Genomic DNA, 19507 nt, shown 5'->3' with positions numbered 1-19507 from the left:
TGTACTATGTACTATGCGGTGTACTATGCGGTGTACTATGTACTATGCGGTGTACTATGTTCTATGCGGTGTACTATGTACTATGCGGTGTACTATCCGGTGTACTATCTACTATGAGGTGTACTATGCGGTGTACTATGTGCTATGCGGTGTACTATGTGCTATGCGGTGTACTATGCGGTGTGCTATGCGGTGTACTATGCAGTGTGCTATGCGGTGTACTATGTGCTATGCGGTGTACTATGCAGTGTGCTATCTGCTATGCAGTGTACTATGTGCTATGCAGTGTACTATGTGCTATGCAGTGTGCTATGCGGTGTACTACGTGCTATGCGGTGTACTACATGCTATGCGGTGTACTATGTGCTATGCGGTGTACTATGCAGTGTACTATGTACTATGCGGTGTGCTATGCGGTGTACTACGTGCTATGCGGTGTACTATGTACTATGCGGTGTGCTATGTACTATGCTGTGTACTATGTACTATGCGGTGTACTATGCGGTGTACTATGTACTATGCGGTGTACTATGTGCTATGCGGTGTACTATGTGCTATGCGGTGTACTATGCGGTGTACTATGTGCTATGCGGTGTACTATGCAGTGTACTATGCGGTGTGCTATGCGGTGTACTACGTGCTATGCGGTGTACTATGTGCTATGCGGTGTGCTATGTACTATGCGGTGTGCTATGTACTATGCGGTGTACTATGCGGTGTACTATGTACTATGTGGTGTACTATGTGCTATGCGGTGTACTATGTACTATGCGGTGTACTATGTACTATGCGGTGTACTATGTACTATGCAGTGTACTATCTACTATGAGGTGTACTATGCGGTGTACTATGTGCTATGCGGTGTACTATGTGCTATGCTGTGTGCTATGCGGTGTACTATGTGCTATGCGGTGTACTATGCGGTGTGCTATGCAGTGTACTATGTGCTATGCGGTGTACTATGTGCTATGCGGTGTACTACGTGCTATGCGGTGTACTATGTGCTATGCGGTGTACTATGCGGTGTACTACGTGCTATGCGGTGTACTACGTGCTATGCGGTGTACTATGTGCTATGCGGTGTGCTATGCGGTGTACTATGTGCTATGCGGTGTGCTATGCGGTGTACTATGTGCTATGCGTGGGACTATGTGCTATGCGGTGTGCTATGCGGTGTGCTATGTGCTATGCGGTGTACTATGTGCTATGCGGTGTACTATGTGCTATGCGGTGTGCTATGCGGTGTGCTATGCGGTGTACTATGTGCTATGCGGTGTACTATGTGCTATGCGGTGTACTATGTGCTATGCGGTGTACTATGTGCTATGCGGTGTACTATGTGCTATGCGGTGTACTATGTGCTATGTGGTGTGCTATGCGGTGTACTACGTGCTATGCGGTCTGCTGTGCGGTGTGCTGTGCGGTGTGCTATGCGGTGTACTATGTGCTATGTGGTGTGCTATGCGGTGTACTATGTGCTATGCGGTGTACTATGTGCTATGTGGTGTACTATGTGCTATGCGGTGTACTATGTGCTATGCAGTGTACTATGTGGTGTACTATGTGCTATGCGGTGTACTATGTGCTATGCGGTGTACTATGTGCTATGCGGTGTACTATGTGCTATGTGGTGTACTATGTGCTATGCGGTGTACTATGTGCTATGCGGTGTACTATGTGCTATGCGGTGTGCTATGTACTATGTGGTGTACTATGCGGTGTACTATGTGCTATGTGGTGTACTATGTGCTATGCGGTGTACTATGCGGTGTACTATGTGCTATGCGGTGTACTATGTGCTATGCGGTGTGCTATGTGCTATGCGGTGTACTATGTGCTATGCGGTGTACTATGCGGTGTACTATGTGCTATGCGGTGTACTATGTGCTATGCAGTGTACTATGTACTATGCAGTGTGCTATGCGGTGTACTATGTACTATGCGGTGTACTATGTGCTATGTGGTGTACTATGTGCTATGCAGTGTACTATGTGCTATGCGGTGTACTATGCGGTGTGCTATGCGGTGTACTATGTACTATGCAGTGTACTATGCGGTGTACTATGCGGTGTACTATGTGCTATGCGGTGTACTATGTGCTATGCGGTGTACTATGTGCTATGCGGTGTGCTATGCGGTGTACTATGTGCTATGCAGTGTCCTATGCTGTCTACTATGCGGTGTACTTGGCGGTGTACTATGTACTGTGTACTATGCAGTGTACTATGTACTATGTACTATGCAGTGTACTATGTACTATGCAGTGCTGGCGATGTGGTTGCACAACTGAGAGTCGTGTGTGTGTGTGTGTTTTGATCACTGCTAATGCCACTGTGTGTGTGTGTGTGTGTGTGTGTGTGTGTGTGTGTGTGTGTGTGTGTGTGTGTGTGTGTGTGTGTGTGTGTGTGTGTGTGTGTGGGGGGGGGGTGTATTTGATCACTGCTAATGCCCCTGTGTGTGTGTGCAGGTGGGTTTTGGTCTGGAGCATGTCTCTAGAGAACAGATCCAGGAAGTGGAGGAGGATTTAGATGAGTTGTATGACAGTCTGGAGATGTACAACCCCTCTGACAGCGGACCAGAGATGGAGGAGACGGACAGCATCCTCAGCACACCCAAACCTAAACTCAGGTAGCTGTTATGGTGCCACACACAGCCAGAACCCGCAGTGCGTCTAACCCAAACAGTCAGCAACGTATATGTAAGAAGCCTATAGAGGAATCAACGCTCTTGAGTCTCTGTGTGAAGTATACATTCCCATATAAGGGACGTAGGAACAGAGAAAACAGGCACAAAGGAAGTGCAGTTACGGCCAGTTAGTACCTCAGTATGCTGCCCCCTCTGCTGGTCAAGAAATGACAGTACATTCTACTGTTATTGAGAGTACTCTGGTATGTTTATGAACACTGGTATGATTATGAACACGGGTATGTTTATGAACACTGGTATGTTTATGAACACTGGGATGATTATGAACACTGGTATGATTATGAACACTGGTATGTTTATGAACACTGGTATGATTATGAACACTGGTATGTTTATGAACACTGGTATGATTATGAACACTGGTATGATTATGAACACTGGTATGTTTATGAACACGGGTATGTTTATGAACACTGGTATGTTTATGAATACTGGTATGTTAATGAACACTTGTCATTCCTAAACATCCGATTCTCATCAGTTTATGAAGCCAGTATTCCACTAATCAAATGAATAGATGGATGGTGAAATGGATTCAGAATCTTCGGTTGAACTTGGCATTCGGTCTTGATCATTAGAACTTGATAGATTAGGGAACGGGGTATGTGATTGGTTTAAAAATGTGACAGAAAAGTGTTTCAATCTGTGCTAACATGTATTGCTCCTCTGTGTGTGGCCATCCAGGCCGTTCTTTGAGGGGATGTCTCAGTCCAGCTCTCAGACAGAGATCACTAGTCTGAACAGCAGAGGGGGGAGCCTGGGACGTGACGCCTGCTTCAACCCTGTAAGTAAAGATGGAGGGGAGGGAAGGGGAGGGGAGAGGAGAGAGTGAGAGTGGGGGAGATAGAGCGTCCGGGGGGTAGAGGGTGGAGAGAGCTAGGAAGAGAGAGAGAGAGGGAGGGAGGAGGGGAGAGAGAGATGGGGAGGGAGGAGGAGAGAGAGGGAGGAGGGGAGGGAGAGAGGGTGGGAGGAGGGGAGAGAGAAAGAGAGAGGGAGGGAGACAGGAGGGGAGAGAGAGGATGCAGGAGGGGAGAGAGGAGGGAGGGAGGAGGGGAGAGAGAGGGAGACAGGAGGGGAGAGAGAGGGAGACAGGAGGGGAGAGAGAGGGAGACAGGAGGGGAGAGAGAGAGAGACAGGAGGGGAGAGAGGGAGGAGGGGAGAGAGAGAGACAGGAGGGGAGAGAGGGAGGGATGAGGGGAGAGAGAACGAGGGATGAGGGGAGAGAGGGAGCGATGAGGGGAGAGAGAGGGAGACAGGAGGGGAGGGAGGGAGACAGGAGGGGAGAGAGGGAGACAGGAGGGGAGAGAGAGAGAGACAGGAGGGGAGAGAGAGGGAGACAGGAGGGGAGAGAGAGGGAGACAGGAGGGGAGAGAGGGAGACAGGAGGGGAGGGAGGGAGCAGGGGAGAGAGAGGGAGGGGGGAGGAGGGGAGAGAGGGGGAGACAGGAGGGGAGAGAGAGAGAGAGACAGGAGGGGAGAGGGAGACAGGAGGGGAGAGAGAGAGAGAGACAGGAGGGGAGAGAGGGAGGGAGGAGGGGAGGGAGGGAGGAGGAGAGAGAGGGGGAGACAGGAGGGGAGAGAGGGAAACAGGAGGGGAGAGAGGGAGGGAGGAGGGGAGAGAGGGGGAGACAGGAGGGGAGAGAGGGAAACAGGAGGGGAGAGAGGGAGAGAGGAGGGGAGAGAGAGGGAGACAGGAGGGGAGAGAGAGAGAGACAGGAGGGGAGAGAGGGAGGAGGGGAGGGAGGGAGGAGGGGAGGGAGGGAGACAGGAGGGCAGAGAGGGAGGGAGCAGGGGAGAGAGATGGGGAGGGAGGGAGACAGGAGGGGAGAGAGGGGGAGGGAGGGAGGGAGGAAGGGAGAAACATCTTGTAGATGGGTTGTAAACAGAATGGAGACAGACGAGAGGGATGTTAGAGTAAGGGGGGGAGACTGAAGGATTGAGATTCCCTGCAGGTGAGGTGTGACTATGTTTCCTGTGTGTCTCTAGCAGGGGGAGCAGATGAAACACTCTCACAGTCGTAACCTGGAGATAGAGGCCCTCTCCGAGACAGACACACTGGTGAGACACTCCAAATCAAAGTTTATTGGTCGTGTACACAGATTTGCAGATGTTAAAGCAGGTGCTGTTGTTTCTAGTAGTGTGTCTCTAATCTGAACAAAACATCTAGAAATGCCAGAACGAGTCCAATTAACAATCCAGAGTAGGTGTGTGTGTGTGTGTGTGTGTGTGTGTGTGTGTGTGTGTGTGTGTGTGTGTGTGTGTGTGTGTGTGTGTGTGTGTGTGTGTGTGTGTGTGTGTGTGTGTGTGTGTGTGTGTGTGTGTGTGTGTGTGTGTGTGTGTGTGTGTGTGTGTAGTAGAAATCAACTCGAGCTAATGTGTGTTGTGTGTGTAGGAGTTGAACGATCAGGAGATGTTTCCAGAGGGCCCCTGCATTAAGGTGTCGGTGGCTGAGAAACCCTGTACACCCCTGAAGAGCAGTAAGAGTGAAGGAGGACAGACTATGCCCTCCCCCAGGTAACGAACACAAACAAGCACCAACACACTCCATTTTTCTCTGAAGAGGCCAGGTAGAATATTTTCCATTTTTCTCTGAAGAGGCCAGGTAGAATATTTTCTATTTCATACTCCTCTGGGTAATGTTGCTACGGGCTACAGGTTGATTTGGAGTTGAAACTTCTCCCTCAGGTTGGACGGTGGAGGCCACACCCCCAAACAGAAGAGACAGAGCAATACTCCTATGAAGGAGAGGCAGCTGTCTAAACCAATCAGTGAAGGGGCGAAGACCAACATCTCTGACAGCGAGAGGTCCCCCGAACTGGGACGCAGCTCACAGGTAACACACACACATTCTTAGACATATATGTTCATACTGGTATATGTAAACATTCATTGATGCTCTTCAAACATACACAGAAATTCTTGCTTAGAGAATGTCACACTCTCACATACTGTATGCACACACACGCGCGCACACACACACACGTCTTACTATACTTGTGAGGACTTTTTGGGGACCAACAATTGATTCTCGTTCAAAATCCTTTTTACCTAATCCTTACCATAACCGTAACCCCAAAACCTAACCCTACCCTAACACCTAACCCTTACCTTAACCCCGTAACCCCCCCAAATTAAAGCCTAAACCCCGTAACCCTAAACACCTAACCTTCACCCCTAACCCTAAGTTTAACCCCCTAAAACCCCTAAACCTAACCCTAAAGTTTAACCCCAAAACCTAACCCTTACCCCAACATTAATGCCTAAACCTAACCGTAACCCCTAAACCTTACCCTAACCTTCACCCCTAACCCTTACCCGAATCCTTAACCTCTAACCCTAACCTTTACCCCTAAACCTAACCCTTACCCTAACCTTCACCCCTAACCCCTACCTAATCCCTATACCTAACCCTATCCTTAAATCCTTAACCTAATCCTTACTTTAACCCCTAAACCTAACCCTTATCCTAACCTTTACCCTAAACCTAACCCTTACCCCTAAACCTAACCCGTACCTAACCTTAACCCCTAAACCTAACCCCTACCCTAAACTTAACCCCTAAACCTTACCTTAAACTTAACCCCTAAACCTAAAGTAGCCTTTTTACAAGTGAGGACCAGACTTCTGGTTCTCACAAGTATAGTAACATATATACACACACACGGCTCTTACAGCAAGGTCCTATAGTTCCAGTTGTCAGTTTTAGGACGCCACAGCACATTATATACAAACAAAATACAGCACATTATATAAATAAATAAAAACAGCACATTATATAAATAAATAAATAAATACAGCACATTATATAAATAAATAAAAACAGCACATTATATTTAAAAAACTCAGTGAGGTTGGAGAGCATTTGTGAACAGCAGTTTTCAGTTCTTTCCACAGATTCTCGATTGGATTCAGGTCTGGACTTTGACTTGGCCATTCTAACACCTGGATATGTTTATTTTTGAACCATTCCATTGTAGATTTTGCTTTATGTTTGGATGGTTCAAAAATAAACATATCCAGGTGTTAGAATCTGTGGAAAGAACTGAAAACTGCTGTTCACAAATGCTCTCCATCCAACCTCACTGAGCTCGAGCTCAGGAATTGGAAAAAATGTCAGTCTCTCGATGTGCAAAACTGATAGAGACATACCCCAAGCGACTTACAGCTGTAATCGCAGCAAAAGGTGGCGCTACAAAGTATTAACTTAAGGGGGCTGAATAATTTTGCACGCCCAATTTTTCAGTTTTTGATTTGTTAAAAAAGTTTGAAATATCCAAAAAATGTCGTTCCACTTCATGATTGTGTCCCACTTGTTGTTGATTCTTCACAAAAAAATACAGTTTTATATCTTTATGTTTGAAGCCTGAAATGTGGCAAAAGGTCGCAAAGTTCAAGGGGGCCGAATACTTTCGCAAGGCACTGTAAATAAAAAAAACACAGCACATTATATATAAAACAGCACATTATATAAAACACAGCACATTATATAAAAAACATAGCACATTATATACATAAAACACTGCACATTATATAAAAAACACTGCACATTATATAAAAAACACAGCACATTATATATATATAAAAAACACAGCACATTATATATGGAAAAAAACACAGCACATTATATACATAAAACACAGCACATTATATAAAAAACACAGCACATTATATAAAAAACACAGCACATTATATAAAACACAGCACATTATATATATAAAACAGCACATTATATATAAAACACAGCGCATTATATATAAAACACTGCACATTATATAAAAAACACAGCACATTATATATAAAACACTGCACGTTATATAAAAAACACAGCACATTATATATAAAACACTGCGCATTATATTTAAAACACAGCACATATATAAAACACTGCACATTATATATAAAACACTGCACATTATATATAAAACACTGCACATTATATATAAAACACTGCACATTATATATAAAACACTGCACATTATACGCCAAGAAACAAAGCTTGTCTCTCTTCCTCTTGATCTCTTCTTCTTGTCTAAATAAAGCACATAAATGTACCCATGACGACGTGAAGAAATTATGTATGTTTTTATGAGTCATCTAATAAGAAACTGTTCCACTTCATGTTTGTGTGCGTGCTGTGTGTGTGGGTGCGTGCTGTGTGTTTGTGTGGGTGCGTGCGTGCGTGCTTTGTGGGTGCGTGCTGTGTGTTTGGGTGCGTGCTGTGTTTGTGTGCGTGCGTGCTGTGTGTTTGTGTGGGTGTGTGCGTGCTGTGTGGGTGCGTGCTGTGTGTTCGTGTGCATGCTGTGTGTTTGTGTGCGTGCTGTGTGTGGGTGCGTGCTGTGTGTGGGTGCATGCTATGCGTGTGGGTGCGTGCTGTGTGTTTGTGCATGCTGTGTGTGTGTGTGTTTGGGTGCGTGCTGTGTGTGGGTGCGTGCGTGTGGGTGCATGCTATGCGTGTGGGTGCGTGCTGTGTGTTTGTGCATGCTGTGTGTTTGGGTGCGTGCTGTGTGTGGGTGTGTTTGGGTGCGTGCTGTGTGTTTGTGTGTGCGCTGTGGGTGTAGGTCCTGAGGAAGGCGGTGTATGATCAGCTAAACCATGTCCTGCAGTCTGACTCTTCTCTTCCTGAGAGTCTCATCCTGGTCAATGGCACCGACTGGCAGGGCCAGGTAACAACTATGTAGAAGTGTGCATGTTGCAGCAGAACAAACGTGTATGTTGCTGCAGTTCCCTAAGTGTTTGTGTGTGTGTTCTAGTACGTGGTAGAGCAGCTGCAGGTACAGAGGCACCCGGTGGTGTGTACATGTTCAGGAGCTGAGATCCAGGCGGTGCTTTCTGCTGTCCTCACACGCATCCAGAAGTTGTGAGTCTCACACACACACACACGAACGCACACCCAAAGTTGTGAGTCTGTCGGATCTAACACGTTTTGTATGATTTGTTAATCTGTCTGTCTATGAAATATTTAGAGCTCACAGTCACAGACAATATTCAGTTGATTCTCTTCGCTCATTTATTCCACTGTCGCTATCTTTGCTTTTCACTCCTTCCTGCATCCTTTCTTTTTATCCTCTCTCTCTCCGCTTCTCTGCCCCCATCTCTCTCTCTTTATCTTCCTCTTTCTTTCCTGCTTCTCTCCCTCTCTTCTTCTTCTCTGTTTTCCTCTCCCTCCATCCCTCTGCACTCTGTATTGATGAAGTCCTGAGTTAAGGCTGTAAGACGTCAGTGATTATCTTTAACCATCTCCCCTCTCTCCCTCTCAGTTGTAACTGTAACTCGTCCATGCCCAGGCCAGTCAAGGTGGCAGTGGTGGGCAGTCAGAGCTACCTCAGTGCCATCCTGCAGTTCTTCGTCACCCAGCTGGCCAGCAAGACCTCTGATTGGCTCAGCCACCTGAGGTTCCTGGTGGTGCCCCTGGGTGAGACAAACAACATGGCCGTCGGTATCCATGATGACCGGCGTGGCGATGGGTTGTTGATGTATGAAAGAGTTGTTGTCATCAAGCTGATCACTAAAATAGAACCCTTTCTCTCTCTCTCATAGGCTGTCATCCTGTTGCTAAGCACCTGGGTGCCCTAGACAACCGTTACAGCTCTGCATTCTTAGATGGGGCGTGGGGAGACGTGTTCATCCACTCTGAACCCCCACAGAAAGGTAAACACATACTGGATCTGGATACATAACGTTAGCACACAGGGCCTGACCTCTCACCAGTGACCTCTAACCCTTTGACCTGTCTTCCTGTTTCCCTGCACTGTAGTCCAGTTGGACGTGGCAGGTAGGATCTCTCAGTACATCAGTGGCGCCACAGTCACACACCAGCTGCCCATCGCTGAGGCCATGCTTACCTGTAAACACAGGACGTGAGTGGTAACACACACACACACACCTTAACCAGAAGATGGTATTTCATTAAAACCCATAAAACATTCTCTCTCTCTTTCTCCAGGCACGATGAAGATTCCTACCAGAAGTTCATTCCCTTCATTGGGGTATGTGTACAAACCAAACGTCTAGTTCTCTCTGTGGCCTCTTCCATAGAGCTACCCTTGAGTTTCTATAGGAACATGAGGTGTTTTTCCTGATGTTTCCTGATGTTGCAGTAACAGGATGTTGTCATGTCTCTCAGGTGGTGAAGGTTGGTCTGATTGAGCATGGTCCATCCTCTACTGGTAGGTGGTTTAAAAAGCAATCAAGACATTCACTTTGTTACCTCTAAGATATATCTTCCAAAAAGCATGCCTATTTTATGACATCTACATTACTGGTCAAAAGTTTGAGAATGTCTACTCATTCAAGGGTTTTTCTTTATTTTTTACAATTTTCTACATTGTAGAATAAGAGTGAAGACATCAAAACTATGAAATAACACATGAAAATCATGTAGTAACCAAAAAAGTGTTAAACAAATCAAAATATATTTGAGATTCTTCAAATAGCCACCCTTTGGCTTGATGACAGCTTTGCACACTCTTGTGGATTCTCTCAACCAGCTTAATGAGGTAGTCACCTGGAATGGATTTCAATTAACAGGTGTGCCTTCTTAAAAGTTAATTTGTGGAATTTCTTTCCTTCTTAATGGGTTTGAGCCAGTCAGTTGTGTTGTGACAAGGTAGGGGTGGTAATACAGACCCGGTCCATATTATGGCAAGAACTTCTCAAATAAGCAAAGAGAAACAACAGTCCATCATTACTTTAAGACACGAAGGTCAGTCAATCCGGAAAATTTCGAGAACTTTGAAAGTACCTTCAAGTGCAGTCACAAAAACCATCAAGCGCTATGATGAAACTGGCTCTCATGAGGACCGCCACAGGTAAGGAAGACCCAGAGTTACCTCTGCTTCAGAGGATAAGATCATTAGAGTTACAAGCCTCAGAAATTGCAGCCCAAATAAATGCTACACAGAGATCAAGTAAGAGACACATCTCAACATCAACTGTTCACAGGAGACAGCGTGAATCAGGCCTTCATGGTCGATTTGCTGCAAAGAAACCACTACTAATGGACACCAATAAGAAGAAGAGACTTGCTTGGGCCAAGAAACACGGTCAATGGACGTTTGACCGGTGGAAATGTGATATTTTTGGTTCCAACCGCTGTGTCTTTCTGAGACGTGGTGTGGTTGAACGGATGATCTCTGCATGTGTATTTCCCACTATAAAGCATGGAGGAGGAGGTGTGATGGTGTGGGGGTGCTTTGCTGGTGACACTGTGATTTATTTAGTATTCAAGGCACACTTAACCAGCATGGCTACCACAGCATTCTGCAGCGATACATCATCCCTTCTGGTTTGGGCTTAGAGGGCCTATGACTCAACACACCTCCAGTCTGTGTAAGAGCTATTTTACCAAGAAGGAGAGTGATGGAGTGCTGCATCAGATGACCTGGCCTCCACAATCACCGGACCTCAACCTAATTGAGATGGTTTGAGATGAGTTGGACCGCAGAGTGAAGGGAAAGCAGCTAACAAGTGCTCAACATATTTGGGAAGTCCTTCAAGACTGTTGGAAAAGCATTCTAGGTGAAGCTGGTATGCTCGAATGCCAAGAGTGTGCAAAGCTGTCATCAAGGCAACAGGTGGCTATTTGAAGAATCTCAAATCTAAAATATATTTGAATTTTTTTTTAACACTTTTTTGGTTACTACATGATTCCATATGTGTTATTTCATAGTTTTGATGTCTTCACTATTATTCTACAATGTAGAAAATAGTAAAAAAAAAAAAAAAACCTTGAATGAGTAGATGTTCTAAACCTTTTTACCGGTAGTGTATATATACTTATTTTGAAACAAATAATAACATTTATCTCACCATCATCTATTCTTGCCTAGGAGACACAGAAGAGTGTGTGGCAGTGAGCCTTGCTGTTCCTTCTACATCCCCTCCCTCCCACAGCTCTCCCGCTGGGCTGATCAAAGAGGCTGCCACTCCCCCCCTCCTCTCCCTCCATGGGCAGTGTTCAGGCAGTACAGGGGTAGGTCTGCAACCCCTGGCATGGCTGTCGTCTTTTATTTCTTATTAGAGGATCATTCCAGTTGCTACGTCTTCTCTTCTCTTTCTGGGCAATCATGAATGGATCATATAAGTGCCAGAGAGTGTTTGGACACATATTTTATGTCTAAGTCCATGACCTATAGAGAGTATACACTGTGGCCCCCAAGGACCTGACAGCGTTGCCTCTTCTCTAAGAGAGAGTGGAAAAAGAGAGAAAGGGATGGAGAGAGAGAGACAGAGTTAGTGAGGGAGGAAAAAAGAGAGAGAGAGGGATGGAGAAAGAGTTAGAAAGAGAGAGAGGGGGATGGAGAGAGAGGCAAAGAGTTAGAGAGGGAGGTAAAAAGAGAGAGAGGGATGGAGAAAGAGTTAGAAAGAGAGAGAGTGGGATGGAGAGAGAGAGACAGAGTTAGTGAGGGAGGTAAAGAGAGAGAGAGGGATGGAGAAAGAGAGAGAGGGGGATGGAGAGAGAGAGACAAAGAGTTAGAGAGGGAGGTAAAGAGAGAGAGAGGGATGGAGAAAGAGTTAGAAAGAGAGAGAGGGGGATGGAGAGAGAGACAAAGAGTTAGAGAGGGGGGTAAAAAGAGAGAGAGAGGGATGGAGAAAGAGTTAGAAAGAGAGAGAGGGGGATGGAGAGAGAGACAAAGTTAGAGAGGGATGGAGAAAGAGTTAGAAAGAGAGAGAGGGGGATGGAGAGAGAGACAAAGAGTTAGAGAGGGAGGTAAAAAGAGAGAGAGAGGGATGGAGAAAGAGTTAGAAAGAGAGAGGGGGATGGAGAGAGAGACAAAGAGTTAGAGAGGGAGGTAAAAAGAGAGAGAAATATTCCCAACAGTCCCTTTTCTCCTCAAAACAGATCAGATCATCCATCTCAGGTTCATTCTGTCCCCTTCTTGTCTGTCCTGCTGAAAGTCAAGTCTGACCACAGACAAAAACAAACACAGCAACATCAGCAGGTTCTAGTGTTATAGCCCATCATTGTGATGGGGTTTGGTGCTGTAACAGACACTACTGTCCTCTGTGGCGTGACCTGACTCAGGGTCAGGGTTGATGCGCTGTTTGACATGGATGCCCCTGAATCCATAACCTGCTCTGTCACTAAATACCCCATACCTAAACCTCCCAAAACAACACAGCCTTTTGGCATTTTTAACTAAGAATCTCCGTCATTTCCCCTTTCCTGCATTGTACCCTAACCCCCACCTTTTCCTGTCTCCGGCCCCTCCCCTTCCTGTTCCAGGAGCCCCAGTATGCCTCATGGTGTGGACACCATCGGGCTGCAGGTGGACTACTGGCTGGCGTCGCTGGCGGAGAAGCGACGTGACGGGGAACGGCGTGACACGGGCGGTAAGAACACCCTGAAGAGTGCCTTCAGGTCCCTGCAGGTCAGCAGGCTACCAGGAGGGGGCATCAGTGAGACCCAGGCCCAGGTCAGCACCATGGCCATGACGGTGGTCACCAAGGAGAAGAACAAGAAGGGTAAAGAGTTTTAGAATATCATTTATTTTATAATACACAGGCAAAGTCATTCAGCATTACAACAGTTTTTAATATGGAGACAGGAGGTGGAATGTATACATGCCCTCTAGTTGTGGTTTTCTTTCTTCCGTGCATTGAATTGTATTGTTATGAAGATTGACTCTGTCTCTCTCTCTCTCTCTCTCTCTCTCTCTCTCTCTCTCTCTCTCTCTCTCTCTCTCTCTCTCTCTCTCTCTCTCTCTCTCTCTCTATGTCACTCTCGTTCTCTGTAGTTCCCACCATCTTCCTGGGTAAGAAACCGAAGGAGAAGGACGTAGACTCTAAGAGCCAGGTCATCGAGGCCATCAGCAGACTCATCTGTTCTGCCAAGCAGCATCATACCATGTTGAAAGGTACAGCAACATAACACAGGGAGGGAGGGAGGGAGGGAGGGAGGGAGGGAGGGAGGGAGGGAGGGAGGGGGAGGGGAGGGAGGGAGGGAGGGAGGGAGGGAGGGAGGGAGGGAGGGAGGGAGGGAGGGAGGGATGATCCAGTGAAGGTGTATTGTAGAGGAATCTCTGAAAATAGGAGGAGGAAGAGAAACGGGGTAAGGGTGGAGTGAGGCCAGGGTGAGGGGAACATGATTTATTGGGGATGTTGTAGGAAAGAGGAAATGGAGAATGGGCTGTGTTAATGGACCTCTTAAGTGTCTCTCAGAGTGTGTCAGATATAGCATCTTATTCCCTGTACAGGGCCCATTGGGCTCTGGTCAAAAGTAGTGCACTATATAGGGAATAGCCCTGGTCAAAAGTAGTGTACTATATAGGGAATAGGGTGCCATTTTGGACACAGCCCCAGGTGTTCTCTGTCTGAGCAACAGCCATACTTATCTGTGTCTCCTTCCTTGTGTGTGTCCCTGCAGTGTCCATAGACGGAGTGGAGTGGAACGACGTCAAGTTCTTCCAACTGGCCGCCCAGTGGCCCACGCACGTCAAGTACTTCCCTGTTGGACTGTTTGGTTACAGCAAACCCCCCTCCTAGGGTCCTTTACCCCTCCCCCTTGGCCCCCTTGCCTCAGCCAGTCCCGTCCCACCTACGCACACAGACCCCGCCTCTCAGAACGCCATGGCACTTGTATTGGTCAGTCACGATGGAGGGTTTTTTCTATATTTGTTTTATTTCTCTATAAGGAGGGAGGGATGGAGGGAAGGGGTGGAGCGCTACTTGTCACTTTAATGAATTAAAATGCCCCTCTCTCCCTGTGTGGTGTGTGTATGAGGGGAACACAGCACAAGATAACTAACTGCCGTTCAACTAACCGTAACGATGAGGTGCAACCCCACGAATAACTCCCATTATGAACCCCTGACCCTTTAACCCTGACCAGGTCTCTTATCACATCGAACCTGCCAACGGTCAATCCGTGCTCTAACCCAGGCCTGCATGCTGTAAACTCCACCACCCACTTGCCAGTTATAACAAGAACATCATATTGTGTTAACAGTAATGACATGGTTATTATGGGGTATGGAGGGGAACTGTGCATGACAAATGGAACAGACAACACCTACAGTAGCAATGCTTTTCCTGCTCCCTAAATACAAGAAAAAGCTTTTATCTCACCAATGATATACGTTGATATGATATGAAGAGTAAAAAATTGAAATGTTCCGCTTTGATGTTGTAACAACATTGTAACTTTCTTTGAACAACACAGTCCAGTCCAGTCCTCCAAATTCAGAGCTCACTGTTTGTCCAAACTCTACTGCTGTCTGTAAGGCTGGTCCCTTTATCAATCAGTTATTGTGGTCGGCATTGTTCTCTTGATTTTATTAAATGACGATGTGTTCTAAGCAACACACTAGTCCTCTTGGCATCTAAAATGAACGCTGACCAGTCGTAAGTAACTTAGCGCTGGGTCACCTGTAGCCCTAACCCCACCTGAACGCTGACCAGTCGTGAGTAACTTAGCGCTGGGTCACCTGTAGCCCTAACGCCACCTGAACGCTGACCAGTCGTGAGTAACTTAGCGCTGGGTCACCTGTAGCCCTAACGCCACCTGAACGCTGACCAGTCGTGAGTAACTTAGCGCTGGGTCACCTGTATCCCTAACCCCACCTGAACGCTGACCAGTCGTGAGTAACTTAGCGCTGGGTCACCTGTAGCCCTAACGCCACCTGAACGCTGACCAGTCGTGAGTAACTTAGCGCTGGGTCACCTGTAGCCCTAACGCCACCTGAACGCTGACCAGTCGTGAGTAACTTAGCGCTGGGTCACCTGTAGCCCTAACCCCACCTGAACGCTGACCAGTCGTGAGTAACTTAGCGCTGGGTCACCTGTAGCCCTAACCCCACCTGAACGCTGACCAGTCGTGAGTAACTTAGCGCTGGGTCACCTGTATCCCTAACCCCACCTGAACGCTGACCAGTCGTGAGTAACTTAGCGCTGGGTCACCTGTAGCCCTAACCCCACCTGAACGCTGACCAGTCGTGAGTAACTTAGCGCTGGGTCACCTGTATCCCTAACCCCACCTGAACGCTGACCAGTCGTGAGTAACTTAGCGCTGGGTCACCTGTAGCCCTAACCCCACCTGAACGCTGACCAGTCGTGAGTAACTTAGCGCTGGGTCACCTGTATCCCTAACCCCACCTGAACGCTGACCAGTCGTGAGTAACTTAGCGCTGGGTCACCTGTAGCCCTAACCCCACCTGTGCACTGTAAAGTATTATGACCAATGTCAAGTATTACAATGCCGTTGTGTCCAATTTTGCTGTTATTATTATGATTTTCATGGTAACTTGGAGGTAGGAGGTTCCTCAGCAGTGACGTCAACATCTCGTGTAACTAACTCAATATCTGTCCCTGTTCTCTTTTTTGGGGCGGGGGGGCTCTTACAAAGGAAGGGTTTTGCACCAAGGCCTTCAAACTCACTGAGAATGAATACACAGCTATGCATGTTCCACAAATAAGTCTGAATGATAGCCTGCAAAGATTTCACAGTACGAGGATGCATTTCCGACAGTCATTGGAGATATCCCATGAACTTCATTTGAATGCAGATAATATTCATTGATCGCGTCTTCGTTTATTTGATCTCACTGTCGTCAGAAGCGTCATTATTTAGGAACACTCCATTTTTGGAAGTTTTAAACCTATTTTATCAGTGAATGTCTCGTTTAATTCGAGAGAGAAAAAAACTGATGGCAGGAGAGATAGCGGACTGTTAATTTACAAATGAAAACACTTTTTATAGGCCAGAACCAGCTGTTACTTCATTAGAGCATTTTCTGTTGTTCTTTGAACACAAACGCACCATAATAATCTCTCCCCAAACTCCATAGTCAGTTGACCTTGTAACTTTGTAGCCTGTGAGCTTGGATACTTTGTGCAACTTCCCTTGTGAGTACCAAAGAGAGATATGGCCAGGGCAGTGGCACTATTCAAAGCAGACCATCAAACTCTGCTGCTCTTATTACGTGTCACTGCCCACCAGCCACGGGCTTAGACCCAGACACATATCTTCATCTGGACTTGGACCCATCTTTTAACTGACTGTATCTATGTATGTTATGTACGTGGTTGTATCTATGATGTGTAGATGTGTCTCCTTAACCACAGATCTAGGATCAGATTACCAGGCCCTCCAGTTCTAACCATAACCATTAGGGGGAGTTAAAACTACCTGACCCTGAATCAGTCGTAATGGGCGACATCTACTGCCAGAGCTCCAACTGCTCTTTGCCTTGTAGCGTGTTATTAGCATAATAAGGAGTGTAAGATATGATTCTATTTGAACTGCTTTCTTTTCATAGGGGAATCGTAAGTATTCAACGAACGGGACAGACAAAAAATCACTGCCAAAAATGTCTGTTACATGGATATAACAGCCAAGCTGACGAGAGGGTGTAGGTATAGGTGTAGATATAGGTGTTCAGTGTTTTTGGTGACAACAACAAAACAAAACTTTAAATCATGATTCTTGTTCCAAAATAATGTATTTCAATGTTAGAAAAAGATGATGTTACCATGAAACATTCCACTGTTTTACTCTGCCTCTCCTCTCCCCCTGTTCACAGTTCAGTCCCGGTCTTTCACCGGTCTCACCGTTTACATGTTTGTTGTTTTTCCTACCTTCTCTAGGCCTATTCTTCCTGTGTGACTGTCGTCTCCAACTTGACCTGCTGTGTGTTAACCTGTGTCTCTAGCTGTACTGACCTGTGTCTCTAGCTGTACTGACCTGTGTCTCTAGCTGTACTGACCTGTGTCTCTAGCTGTACTGACCTGTGTCTCTAGCTGTACTGACCTGTGTCTCTAGCTGTACTGACCTGTGTCTCTAGCTGTACTGACCTGTGTCTCTAGCTGTACTGACCTGTGTCTCTAGCTGTACTGACCTGTGTCTCTAGCTGTACTGACCTGTGTCTCTAGCTGTACTGACCTGTGTCTCTAGCTGTACTGACCTGTGTCTCTAGCTGTACTGACCTGTGTCTCTAGCTGTACTGATCTGTGTCTCTAGCTGTACTGACCTGTGTCTCTAGCTGTACTGACCTGTGTCTCTAGCCGTACTGACCTGTGTCTCTAGCCGTACTGATCTGTGTCTCTAGCTGTACTGACTTGTGTCTCTAGCTGTACTGACCTGTGTCTCTAGCTGTACTGACCTGTGTCTCTAGCTGTACTGACCTGTGTCTCTAGCTGTACTGACCTGTGTCTCTAGCTGTACTGACCTGTGTCTCTAGCTGTACTGACCTGTGTCTCTAGCTGTACTGACCTGTGTCTCTAGCTGTACTGACCTGTGTCTCTAGCTGTACTGACCTGTGTCTCTAGCTGTACTGACCTGTGTCTCTAGCTGTACTGACCTGTGTCTCTAGCTGTACTGATCTGTGTCTCTAGCTGTACTGATCTGTGTCTCTAGCTGTACTGATCTGTGGTTGTGATGGTCTTCATGACTAACGTATAGGGACAGGGTTGTGACTAAAGGGAGTATAGTCTACGACCGGAAGTTACTTTTCGTAGCAGGTTAGGAGAAAATTTGAGCTAATCCTAACCTTTTTCCTAACCTTAACCTAAGTATCCTAATCTGCCACTTTAATTATCCTAACCTGCTGCTTATTTCTCCTAACCTGCTACGAAAAAGTAACTTCCGGTCATAGTTGTACTCCCTCCAGTCAGAACCTAGGGACAGCAGTTATTCCTAACCATGTGACTTAGAACAACTCTGGGCCCTGGTTATAGTCAATACCAGAGACGGAAGAGGAAGCAAGACATCTCGCTCCCTCGTTTTTTTCTGGTTCATATACAGTCAATTAACTAAGTAGACCAGACCCAGCTGCTATCACATAAGATATCTTCATTTATCCACCGTCTTTGGTCTAAACCTATAACCAGGTCTTCCTGTTCAGGTCACATGATCCTGAAAAACACCTGTCCCTAGTGAAGGGAAGAACAATATGATCTATTAATAAATCCCTTTAATTATCAATAATCTCCTTCCTCTCCTCTATCATCACAATGTGTTTCAGAACAAATGGAGTGAGAGGTCTGGAACAAACCGTAAGATCTAGAGTCTCTGTCAGGATTCCACAAGCTTTGCATCTAATATAACCCATTTGAAAGGATCTCCCTGCTTGTAACATAGCAGCCTATCACAGAAGGGAATTGTTTTTTGTGTAACACTGCATAGACCATAGTTATGCTTGGTAGCTAGTAGTTTGAGGGGAGGATTCTAACGCTTGTGGATTTGGAGAGTATTTTTGCACATGCCATTGTTTCTTCAGCAGCTTTTTTTTGCCTTTTGCCTATAAACAATAATAATGCTTGTACATACAAAACAAATGTACTTCTGTAATGTATCTTAGTCCTTGTTTTTTATTTGAAATCTTTTGTAGTACTGCTTTTTTATGTTTATGTTGTGTGATGGAAAAGTGGAACTGTTCATTGTTTTTTAAATAAATACTCCTGATTTTTATGTCCTCTGGTGTATGTTCATTAATTTGAAAGTAATCTAGGAATTAACAACCTATTTTATAAATTTAAGTTCAGTTAAATTTTTTCTGGCATCTCTAGACAGTGATGTAAAGTACTTAAGTAAAAAATACTTTAAAGTACTAAAGTCGTTTTGGGGGGTATCTGTACTTTACTATTTATATTTTTGACAACTTTTACTTTTACCCCACTACATTCGTAAATAAAAATAGTTTCGTTTTTACACCATACATTTTCCCTGACTCCCAAAAGTACTCGTTACATTTTGAAGGTTTAGCAGGACTCTAGCTGTATGGTCCAATTCACACACTTATCAAGATAACATCCCTGGTCATCTACTGCCTCTGATATGGCCGACTCACAAAACACACATGCTTCGT

General features: G+C 45.9%; 1 protein-coding gene across 1 annotated transcript in view; it reads left to right on the top strand.

Moving 5' to 3' along the window:
• Positions 1 to 17485, top strand: part of LOC124008893 (phosphofurin acidic cluster sorting protein 1-like) — a 37528-nt gene extending 20043 nt beyond the window's left edge. Inside the window, 17 exon segments of the mRNA XM_046320490.1 lie at positions 2468 to 2628; positions 3391 to 3490; positions 4692 to 4763; positions 5098 to 5219; positions 5391 to 5538; positions 8264 to 8368; positions 8456 to 8562; positions 8963 to 9117; positions 9243 to 9353; positions 9460 to 9562; positions 9649 to 9691; positions 9829 to 9871; positions 11534 to 11630; positions 11632 to 11676; positions 12931 to 13169; positions 13442 to 13561; positions 14071 to 17485. Of these exon segments, the coding sequence (XP_046176446.1) occupies positions 2468 to 2628; positions 3391 to 3490; positions 4692 to 4763; positions 5098 to 5219; positions 5391 to 5538; positions 8264 to 8368; positions 8456 to 8562; positions 8963 to 9117; positions 9243 to 9353; positions 9460 to 9562; positions 9649 to 9691; positions 9829 to 9871; positions 11534 to 11630; positions 11632 to 11676; positions 12931 to 13169; positions 13442 to 13561; positions 14071 to 14189 (1890 nt within the window). The 3' untranslated portion in view covers positions 14190 to 17485.
• Positions 17486 to 19507: the final 2022 nt, after the last annotated feature.

The sequence above is a fragment of the Oncorhynchus gorbuscha genome, linkage group LG21 (genome assembly GCF_021184085.1).
Source record: "Oncorhynchus gorbuscha isolate QuinsamMale2020 ecotype Even-year linkage group LG21, OgorEven_v1.0, whole genome shotgun sequence".
NCBI lineage: Eukaryota > Metazoa > Chordata > Actinopteri > Salmoniformes > Salmonidae > Oncorhynchus > Oncorhynchus gorbuscha.
The sequence above is the reverse complement of the archived record's forward strand: the minus strand, read 5'-3'. Positions and strand labels throughout refer to the sequence as shown.